At 37.5% G+C, this 12,078-nt stretch overlaps 1 protein-coding gene across 2 annotated transcripts in view; it reads right to left on the bottom strand.

Annotated features, from left to right (window-relative positions):
• Positions 1-9,742, bottom strand: part of LOC128671898 (early growth response protein 1-B-like) — a 33,328-nt gene extending 23,586 nt beyond the window's left edge. The window contains exon 1 of one of the 2 annotated variants that reach the window (XM_053748727.2): positions 9,052-9,742. In XM_053748727.2, the coding sequence (XP_053604702.1) occupies positions 9,052-9,322 (271 nt within the window). In that variant the 5' untranslated portion in view covers positions 9,323-9,742. The remainder of the gene's footprint in view (positions 1-9,051) is intronic. The other variant, XM_053748728.2, reaches the window with a different exon arrangement.
• Positions 9,743-12,078: the final 2,336 nt, after the last annotated feature.

The following is a 12,078-nucleotide window of genomic DNA, read 5'->3' as shown; positions in this document are numbered from 1 at the left end:
GAAGAAGATGACACAGAACCGCGAGTCTTACCCCGTGCGCGGGTCTTACTAGCACTTGACAGTTTTTTACTTTTAAAAAGGATTTATTTTATCTATACCTATATGCTATTTACTTTCCTTTTCCTTTTAGGTATATTTTAAATGATGACAAGGATAAATTGTTTGTAAAGAACTAACAAAAGTTATTGAACCTTTTCATTCGGAACCGAGGTATAGTGCCACGGTCGTAATGCGCCGTCTAATTCATCCAGCGTCTTAAGCGGTCAGGGCCTTGCTCTTGTCCATCAATTAGAGTATCCGCATTTTTTCTATTAGCTGTTTATTACATTAGTCTTCCTCGACTTGATGAGTCAAAGCCGAGGGCACGCGACCGCTGAAGGCAATTAGTTTAAGAGTTAAACGCGGCAACTTAATCTTGGAAGATCTGGCACACAATACTAACGTCATGTGTAAAAGTAGTTGCGTTATATTTGAATTGTTTTCCGTTTTTCTCGAGAGTGTGTCGCGTGCAACTGTTTTAGTTTAGAAAAATAGGACGATTGCACAAAACATAAAACGAGCCAAACATTGGCTCATATCCAGCCCCACGACGATACGATTAAATTGTCTTCTTCTCGTAAATTCTGAAAAATAGCTAAAGATAAACGCGAATGTGTCCAGGTCCTCCAGGTTTATCTGTGAGGTTTATCTTGTTTTACATTTTAGTGCGCTACGGTATCGTGTTTATTCGGATGATTTACGTTAAGTGATATAGTTGCGAAGAAATCTAAATGCTGAGATTAGCAAGGTAGATATCTTAAGTTCCTTAAATAGAGAATGGATAATGTGTATTATATGTAGGACGTCACGTAACGAAGTTTCAATATATAAGTATGCATTATTGTATGCAAGTATTTTAATCCCGAAAAGTACTCACTAATCATATTAAATCTGAAATTAAGCCTCTTCGATAATGAAGGGGAAAGGGGCAGAATTTTTTCTTAGAATTGCTTAGTAAGTAGTTTCTATATTTCAATGAAAATGTTCCTACATCACGATTAAAATAGTTATTATTCTGAATTATTTTCCAATTCTTCATTTGGATGGTCATTGAATATTTCATATTCAAAATGTTCATTTGAATCAAATATTTCACGTATTTTGAATTAAACAAATACAACACGATCAACCAAGTTTTTTTATTCTGAATCATATCTTTTTGCATTAAACGAGCAGTCTCTCAGACCGCTGACTTAGATAAAGATTATGGCACGTCGACTTCCGGTGAGATAGTGGAGTTTGCACGACTGCCTCTATTATTGTCGTTGTCATTTCCAGAAGCCGTTTTGTTTGTTACACGCAGTTTGAATTTTTTATAAGGATGAGTAATAACTTAACTTTTTGGTTAAGTCCATATAGTACATAGATGCAATGTCAATGAAAATTTCTAAAGAGCGAAAATGATGAAATGCAAATTGATAAGTAATAAAATTAATTGGAAAGAAAACCCACAAAGTCAGCTATTATTTACTGACTTAGGTAGAAATAAGAAATAAGGAATGTAAAATATTATTCTGGTTCAGGATTTTCCTAATATATTAAATTCAACAAATTTCACAAAAAATTCACTCCGTATCTGCGAAATTTATTTACTGAACATACCTGTAAGGTTCGATCATCGCAATTCTTTATTAATCAAGAAAACAGAAATTGCTTAAAGGAACGCGATTGACACCAAATAAAGTTAATGGAAATGTTTTAAATGTTATCGCTTCAAAGTACAAGATGCGACAAGGATTGTTGCCGTCGTATCGACAGGAACACTAATTACGCTACTAAAAACGATGTTTTATAGTAGCAGTCAATCTTTTGAATCGGGGCAGGCTGAGTCAGCTGTAATCGATACAGTGTAATTGCAGAGCATGTATCGTATCGGGTGAGACAATGACGCTAGACGTCGTATGGAGATCGTATCGTTGCCAGTTACATGCGTTTAAAGTAATTGCGGGAACTGGCATTGTTAACCGGTCGACGCAAATTGGGCATTAGCGATAATTTATTGAGTTTGAAATAAACTCGCATTGTCGCTGCGGCTATTTGAATATGGAACGTGTGGGCTTGGCCGTCGATGGTCCCTAATGATAGCAATTGTTCTTGATCATTGATTGCAGGTGCGCTAGCGGCCTCGCGGGAAACTAAGCCGCCAACAATGGAAATCAAATAACTTCTGTGTTTCACTTGATAACATAATAGTCAATATTTGTGGCAGATTTGTTGTGCTTTTTACGTCTAGCGTGGCATGTCAAGGCAGTCTAATTAGAATTAAATCAAGCGCAGCGTTTTATACTAATTTTCATATATTTAGGAAAAATATAACTAATAACAACAAATTATTGAACATTTCATGTTTTAAAGATGTTCAATGTTATGCTATTTTTGTATTAAATTAAGATGTAATGGTGAAAATACCCTGGATATTTCACATTATTTCAATTTTAAATTGTTATTATTATATGCCCAAATTAAAAAAAAGGTATTTGATAGCTATATCTTATTTATATTCTAAGATCTTAGGTATTTGTTTTTCGTTTTTTTACACAAGTTTGTTATTTCTTTTGACGATATCTTGAAGTTCGAAAATGACACTGAAGGCTAAATTACGAAAATTCAGATTTCTTGATATAATGCACAAACACTATTAATTGAAATGTTTTCTCTGACAACTAGAGGTGGTCTTAAAAGCTTTCCTGCCGAACGCCTTCCTAACTAGTCTCACGGAAACCGTGAAGATATCAAAATTCAGTGGCGTAGATATGAGGATGACATTCGTCTTAAAAGGCTAGATGTCAATTTATGTATGTAGACGTGAGGTGAGACGGCGCGGGCCCGCTCAAAGGCACGTGCGTGAACCCTGGCCGTGCGCGGCCGCACAAAGTGGCCGCAGGCTTTAGCGGCCCACAGCTGGCTATCACATATCTGGGAACTTCCAGAGAGGTGTAATGACTTCATGTGGGCATCTGTGATGAGCCGACGGGCCTGACGCGACGTGCGACGAGTAGGCTGGATTGTTGGATGATTTTGACAGTAAGAGCGGATTAACAAAAGCATTTTGAAGATTGAAAAGGTGCCGCAGATATGCGCTAGTTAAGTCACTGTATAATGATGCTAGTTAGATCTTTACTCAAATATTCTCGTCATTATTTTATTAGGACGTCTTTCTTTTTTATCGAGTGTGTTTAGTGTTCGCTGTGTATGAGTGTATATGTTGTACATGGTGGCTAAAACTGGTGTCAGATTTTCTTTCAGTCGCTTAAAAGCATTACTAATACGTCAGATTATTTTCTTGATAACATTTGATGATTTTATGCTCAGCTGCTGTCGTTGGTTTGTATAAAAATTGTATGGGTAATACGATTATTATATATCTATTGAATTGGAGGAAGATTTCATTGCTGTGGGCTATGGTGTTTGTGAGAGATGTTCAGTCAGAATCAGAACGATAACAAATTGTTGTACTTTTCACTTTTCTCCAAGTTATTATACTGAATGAGCTAGTCTGGGCCGCCCGGATTTTGTGATCTGACATGCACGTTCGTAATCTAATAAAATTTGGTTTTCGTCACTTCTAACAATTAGGCTACTTAATTATATATATATATATGTACATGTCCTCTCAACCTATCACATGAAAGAGATCTCTACATGGAATAAGTGCGCCGTTATACTTATATGTTCCTTTCTTGTATTCATTTTAATGTAAGTAATGTTCTTATTTTCATACAATAAATTTATAAAAACAAACAAACCTAGTAGGTGGTATGATAAAGTGTCTAACATATAGTAAATGTTTTACATGTGTACGCACAGGATACCGATATTTATTATACTATTGAACTAGGGTCTGGTGGTCCCTAGACCTAGCAAGTCCCTAGCCCTAGGGGTCTGGTGGTCCACAGTTTAGAACACCATTTATTACTATTGAACTGGGCTGTATCTTCGGGCCGACAAATTTTAAAATCAACATCAATCAATGATTTATTTCAGAGAATGAAATCAAGAAACCATTAATTTTTCGGTGCGGCCTGTGGTACAAAACAGAAGCCTTGATAGCTTATAGGCAACAAAAGTATTCCCATAAAGTGGTTTGACGTCAGACAGACTGTCGGTCGTATACTATATGTAAATCATAAACAACCAAATGTTGATTTCGTGGACTCCTGGCTTCAATGCATAATAATCGTAAATGAAGCCCATATGCTCAGATGAGAGTGATAGAAAAGGTAATCGCGGATAATTAATTTACAATGAAATTTTCAGACGTTTCTAATAAGTCATTATAACAAATGTTATAAAGAGATTAAATTGCTTCAATGGGGTGTCGTTACAGTTTCAACCAATCAGACGAGACTTCTAATCGTCCCGCCTCTTTTCAGGGAGTACTGAATGAAAGTGCTAGCTATGTACGTAATATAATATCATACTTATATATTCCTGGTATTTTTAGCAGAATTCGTGATAGAAGAAATATCAAAATGAATGATTAGTTAGGTAGGTGGTACTTATATGCAAATGTTAACAATATGGGAGCTTATAGAAGGTAACTAATTAATTTTTATTCAAGTAGGCATACATACATAGTACATTTATATGAGATTACAAAGTTATTAATGCTGTTGGTGTATCTAGAAAACTGGTCCGAAATTATAAAATGTTTAAATTTTCCCTTGATCTAGACACTAAACACTAATTGTATTCTAAATTTGAAGCTTCTATGTCTGCTAGAAGTGCCTTAGACTTTTGATGATCGGTCACTCAGTGAGTGAGTGAGTGAGTGAGTGAGTGAGATGATTGCGCGTCAAATGATTTATGTCGCATAATATTGCCCTAAAATCATGAAATGTATATATCTAAAAAAAAATATCGTGCCGTAGACTAAGCGTCGTACTATAATATTGTAATTTAATAGGTACCTAGGTATAATCAATGAACGGCTACGAAATTGTGCAGTATGATTTTCATCATGAAAATGAGGGATGAAAAATTTTTTTTGACAAATTAGCGTTGTGGGGTCTTTAATAATGATTCTAAAACAGTTTTTTGATTATTCCAATATTTTGGGAAATATTTGTTTCTAAAGTAAAGGAAAAAGACTGTCCCTCTCCCCTCGAATACGTAGTGAAAAATTTAAAATCGGTATAAATAATTCAATTAAAACTATTAATATAATTAGCATATATTTTTTAGTTACCATAGACCTTTACGGGTAAGTATAATTATGGGTATAATGCATGCAAAACAAGTTTTTTGTTGCTACAGAACCCTTCTGGGGAAGTCCGACTCTTGCTCTTGGCCGGTTTTTTATGTTACTTTTTAAATTACTACTTTTTACATTCTTAAGACTTGGAGGTATGGAATTCTAAAAATACTTATTATTTCTTTCTGCAATGGTTGCACTGCAAATTATAAAGTTAAGCCATATAAGTTCAAATAAACTGCAAAATTAACTTGGTGGGTTTATTGAACTAAAAGTCGTAATGAAGTAGACCTGAAATAGAATCGGGCACAATGGGTGTCATACCTCGGACTCGGATTAATTAATCATGCAAGCATGCATAGCTCTCGTAGATAGATTTTTGTTAATTTCTACGGGGAGACGACCAGTTCGCACTGGCTGTTATCAAGAAGAATATGCATGTCGATGATCTGAATCTGACAAATAAGTAATACGGCGTGATGTAGAGAAGAACAATTAGGAAAAAGGACCAACTTCCGGTTGCATCCAGCAGTCAGATATGAGTCAGCTCTGATAGACGAGTGGAAAGTAGGATATATCCAATTTAACAGGCAAGGTTCCATTAGGGACACATGTAGTATACCAGCACTGAAAAGCCGTTTCTTTTTAAATAGCTTGTTTAAGTGTCCCACTGCTGGGTATAGGCCTCCCCTTTCTGCTTCCATAGGGAGGGAATCCAGAAGGAATATCGTATAGAGATAAAGTAGTAGATGAGTCTAACGGCCTCACAACGGCTGACATGCATGTACATTTTCTTGGATACGTGGAGCACATTCGATTATAGCGTCCATTATCCACAAACTGGTGAAATACTCCTAATAATCTTATTACATTGTGATATTGGCGAGTATTTTCTAGGCAGAGAATGGCTAAAGTATTCGAGACCAAACCAATTTTGTTTGTATGTTTCGATATAAATGTTTTCCTACTTAGTTTCTCTTGGTTTTTAGAGCCTTGTTAAGCTCTTATTATCCATATATTCAACGTCAATTGATTTTATAAGTAACTATAAATCTGATTTGACTGAATTGCAACACAACAATGTAGAATGATTAGTCTGGACGACATCGATAGCGCGGTTGCGCGCACGTAGCCGATTAGCTCGTCCGGTGCAGATAAAGCTATAGAGAATGCTGACCAGTGTTTTTATTTGCGATACCGAAAACCTAATGGTATATATATAGTCATCATGCAAAATGTTGAATTTAAACAGTAACCTCACGGATGCTACTAAGATTTTAGGAGTTATTTAAATGATTATGTACTTGTTTACATTTACTGGGTTAGGTTACAATAATATTTTATCTGCCAATATTAATAAAATCTGAGACAGTTAAAACATCTTAATTAATAATTAAGACTTTCCGTATGAATGATATTCTTAGCCAGTCTAATAATTCATGACTGGTATTTCCCGCTCATAAAATTTGGCTTTCTGTTGAAACCTTTTACCACATCATACCATATCTTTTTACAACGATGTCAGACTTATTTTACTCGTTACAAGAAATTTAGTCCAAATTATGAAAAAATATTTGTCCGGTATCTATAAAAACAATACATATAATAAAATTGAAGAAAGGCCAAATTTGTACATTGGATATTTTTTTAAATTCTACTTAGTTACTGATATAGATGACGAAAATATAGTTTTGGCAATTTTTGTCTGTCTGTCTGTCCGACTGTCTGAACGCGCATCACTCGAAATCTACTGGACCGATTTGCTTGAAATTTGGTATGTAGGTATTTTATTTACCGGGTTAACATCTTAGATACATTTCATCCCGGTAAATGGTCAGGTTCCCGTAGGATAATTGAAAAACTAATTATGAATAAAAAATGCCTCAGAATCCCGGGTTAACATCTTATAGACATTTCATACCGAAAAATGAGGAGGGTCCTGTAGGAAAATTAGATACATTTCATCCCGGGAAATGGTCATGTTCCCGTAGGATTATTGAAAAACTATTTATGAATCAAAAATGCCTCAGAATCCCGTCATCTTATAGACATTTCATCCCAGAAAATGAGGAGGGTCCTGTAGGAAAATTAGATACATTTTATCCCGGTAAATGGTCAGGTTTCCGTAGGATAATGGAAAAACTAATTATGAATAAAAAATCCCGAAAAATGAGGGGGGTCCTGTAGGAAAATTAAGAAAACAATCCACGAGCCGATTTACTTTAAAATTTTGTGGAAAGGTATAAACAGAATATAAACAAATTATTTTTATCGATTAAAGTCTGATATAGATATAATGGGCGCAGTATGTATCAATATATATCAGTATAAAATTCTTCAGTTACTGAGTGACTGATTGACTGACAGACAACGTACACCCGAAACAGCTAGGCGGGAAGCTGAAATTTGGCATGTAGGTGAGTGTAGGTGAGCACTAAGAGAGGATTTTTGGAAATTCTACTCCGAAGGGGGTGAACGGGGTGAAAAACTGTAAATATGAAAGTTCTACACCGTTGAAGTTAGTGACTTGAAAATTTGGAGTTTGGTTGTTTATAGTAAAGTAATAAATACGTGTTCAGATTTTTCTGAAAATTAACCCTCAACCCCTTTATAAGGGGGGTGAAATATTGTATGGAACTTAATACAATTTTCAAGATAAAAAGCTGAAAATTGGCACATTTAATTTTTGTAGTAAATAACAGTAATAGTAAATACAAAAAAAAAATGTTTAATTTACGTTTGTGGTTAATAAAAAACCGGGACGTAAAACGTCCTGGAAAATGGGACGGTACGCGTTGTAGAAAGCGGGAGTGGGAGTAGGAGCGGGAAATGGGAAGGTGACACGTAGTGGGGAACAGGATGGGACACATTGCAAAAAAATATGATGGCCCAATATGTAGGAAACGGTACGGGATATCTACTTTACATAACATAGCAGGAAGCGGGATTGGACAAGTTTGCGGGACGAGACACGCAGCGGGAAACAGAAAATTGAACTAAAGATGAGAAAAAAATGCGAATTTGAATCATATATGTTTACCAGCCTTACAGAATACGCGATAAAAAAATTACTGAGATTTTGCTATGAAATTTACGCGGGCGAAGCCGCGGGCAAAAGCTAGTATTTCATATTACTAGGAACAATTGTTTTTGAGCTGTATCAATATTACGAGGCCCCCGACCTGTGTAGGTAAGCAAAAAATAGTAAAAGTAACAAATGTCCCACAATGCCACTTAATCTCACTTCAAAAATTAGGAAGTTTCATATAAATTTGTAACCCCTCCAGGATGAAATTTTCAAAATCTAATAAATGCATTATTATATTTTACTAGCTATATATATTACTCACTACAAATTTCAATAAAAAAATTAATGTGACTCACTCCAAAATTTGCGATGTTTCATACAAACTTTCACACCCTTAAGGATGGAATTTCGAAATATCGTTTCTTAGAATATTACCTTTTTGAAATATCATCTCCTAGTCACAGTCTACCTTCATGCCAAATTTCTTCTTAATGGGCTCAGTAGTTTTCGCGATTTCGTGATGAGTGAGTGTTTTTCGCTTTAATATATTTAAATTCCACTTCTAAAAAATGAGCTTATCATTATATAAGTAGCAAGTTATGAATATTGGTCTATTATATTACTAACTATTGGTCAATATGATGATATCTGTGGTTTGGATAAGTCTTTTAAGATGTCATGTCATGGATTGAACTTTATCTTCACTTTATAAATAACAATGCTGTATTAATAGGATAGATCTTAGATGTTGTTAAAGATAAACCGGTTATGGTGATTCGAATGTTCATACCTAGAAAATGCTCACCGTGCGAGGACGGGTTGAAGTATATAGCGAAGAGATCGTCGACGGAGGCATTAGAGCCTGAATTGGCGGAGTGTGCGGGGGGCTGCGCGTACGGTTGGGGCTGTGCTAGCGGCGGCGGCGGCCCCCCGTAGTGCAGCCCGCTCGGGCCCGCCTCCACCAGCAGCTGCATTTGCGAGATGTCCACGAACTCGTCGCCGTCCCCGCGCCCGCCCAACTCCTCGTCCTCCGGCCGACGCATCGCGATCACCGAGAGCATCGCACGAGCGCATTCCCACACTGCACGAACCACACCACCGCACCTTCACTCACATCCACTTCTTGTGCGCAAGCGCCACCACAGCGGCGCGTGCGGCTCACCCCACTAATAGACTCGTAAACTAACTTATGTCCTACCAAAATTGACGCGATCACAGAACATTACTAGGAAACTACGAACACGCGGCACGGTAATCACACTGAACGGTCATGAGTATCTACTGTTAAATGAACACAGATTTCGCACGCGGTGTCGTCGCGCGGAGAACGCCACATCCTCGACTGAGGCACGATCGCGCTGGCGAGGGCGTTCAGCACGCCGCCCCCGTGCGATCGCGCGGCCGGTCGTCGGCCGCCGTGCGCCCTATCAATGGACGCCAGCCACCCGGTCGAGATCGGCGTTCATTCACGACGGCGGTGTTAATGGCGTTCGAAGCGAGCGCCCTCGAGCGGCCGGCGGCGGCGTCGCCCACGTGCGCGAGAAAATGGCGCGGCGTCGCGACGTCGAAGGGAGGCGCGCGAAAAGCGCGGTTCGCTCAAGAGTAGTGATGAAGCGATGGCGGGCGGCCGGCGTTAGCGCGCGGCGAGCGTGGGTGCGGAGGCTCGTCGTGCTAGCGCGCGGAGTGACGTCTCGCACGCGGTGCCCCGCGACCTGCTGCCAACCACCACTTTCTCTGCGTCGCTGAATCACGCTCCGCTTTCGTACGCTACGCCCGGTGACGGCTGTTGATACCGTTTTGGTCATGCCACAATTAGCCGCGGGTTAGCTGGTGACGTCGTCGGCCCGGATCGAATAGTTAACATACTACGTAGTCAGGATAAATCATGGTTCTGCCTAAAAATACTATCTGGTCACGTCGGCTAAATGCTACGTAACGATACCATCATTATTCATCATGCTAATTTAGTACCTATGTGTACAATATTGACGCAGAATGTATTTGCACGTCTTTCTTTGACGTAGCAGGTATTCACATATTTTTAGAAAATGTTTATAAATTTCACAATTAATTCTTGACACGTCAGTCCAACTATTCTTTATTTATTTCGAATCAACATTAAAGCTATTACTGTTGTTTAAGTGCGTGTTTGTTAGATGCTCGCTGACAAATTTAAAAGATAATTATGAATGAGTAACTACTATTTGAAATCTACGAGTTTACAAAATATTACCGTATCATATTTGTCATATACAATTTTCTCTTTTTTACCGACAAAATGCAAATCAGTTTGGCAAACTATAATTTTTGTAATAAACTTAAGATGTTGGGAAATAAAAAAAAAACAAATTAATAAAATAAATAGCATAAATTAAATTTAGGCCAACGAATACATTATTAAACTAAAACGTTAAAACAATAAGTTAGTGTTAAAACACTAAATAAAAAAATGATTCCAGCACGTCGCTATGAGGAATGGTGCCAATAAGGCTGACTAGAATTACACCTCTTACACATTACATGCAGACACATGATATTTACAAATTGTATTATATAAGTAATTCTAACACAACACAATAATAAAATTGTCATTAAAACAATATTCTTTGAATGTTTAAGATTTTGTTACGGATGTGGGTGTGAAAATAAATGGTGCGAGGGGTGGCTCGTTACCCGGGCGAATACTCCAGAATGAGGAAAGGTCATGACGAGCTTGCCGTCGCCATGGCAACCACCTGTTGATCCCGCGGAAATGTCAGAGTGCACTGTGGGCGAACGTGGGAGCTGAGGTGCCATGTCTTTTGGGATACCGGAAAGTTCGAAAACTGACTTTAGCACCCCCGACCACGTGGGCCGCTTTATTGAATTAGCATAATGAATTTATTACTCTCGTATAATACAAGAATAAATATAACTTCAATAAAAATGTACCTTTGCTTTTTATTACTAACTTTTGAATTAATGTATTAAGTAGTAATGAAAACACTCCTTTTTCATTGAAATTAAAAAAAATCTCTATGAATTTCTACGTTTGTTATGAAAACTATGAATAGGAAGGAAGATCCAAAACACTTCACAGTTTAACATCTTCGTTGTGTTGGTGTCGTGAAATGTATTAGTTTAGGAAACTAGAATGTTAACGTCAGCCCATAGATGCAGTTTTTTTTGGTCCAGAAAATTATCGTGTAGCAGCCTTAAGAGTCATGTCAGATGCCTTTTGCAGACTGAAATGATATCCGGCCCAGTTGTAGCCATACTTCATAATAAAGACTTCTTTTGAAGTAAAACTTTGATACACTATTTATGGTATGTCAAACCTCATACGTCATGTACTATATGTGGGCTGCATAGCATATAATTATGGTAGAGATTACAAAATTAAGGGCGAGTGGAAATGCGAAAATATATGAATGGACGGGTAATCGACCTACGCATATCCGGCACCCACGGCCTAATGTATACGCCCAAAGTCTGGTGTTACGCCATCTGCAGTGCTGGCCGACTTTGACATTGATTGTGGCTATGAAAACTCGAAAAAAGAATCGAACTTCGAACAAAACAGTACTTAGTTAATTTCGTTACTTTGTTGATATTAGTACGAGTAGGTCTTCAGCGCAAAACTCTCTTGTAGGGATTGACTATCCTGTATTTACGATGTTTAAATTGTACTTTGATAATTATTTGCTGATTCAGTTATTTTCTATTTGTTGTTTATCAATTTCTTATGGATTATGATTCTAGATGCAAGACTCCGGTGTACCTGTAGGAAAATCTCGTTTCTATCTATCTGCTTATATTACGGCCTAAGTTTTCCCTC

Source organism: Plodia interpunctella, chromosome 8 (assembly GCF_027563975.2).
Source record: "Plodia interpunctella isolate USDA-ARS_2022_Savannah chromosome 8, ilPloInte3.2, whole genome shotgun sequence".
Lineage (NCBI taxonomy): Eukaryota > Metazoa > Arthropoda > Insecta > Lepidoptera > Pyralidae > Plodia > Plodia interpunctella.
Note: the sequence above shows the minus strand (reverse complement) of the source record. Positions and strands in the feature narration are given on the sequence as shown.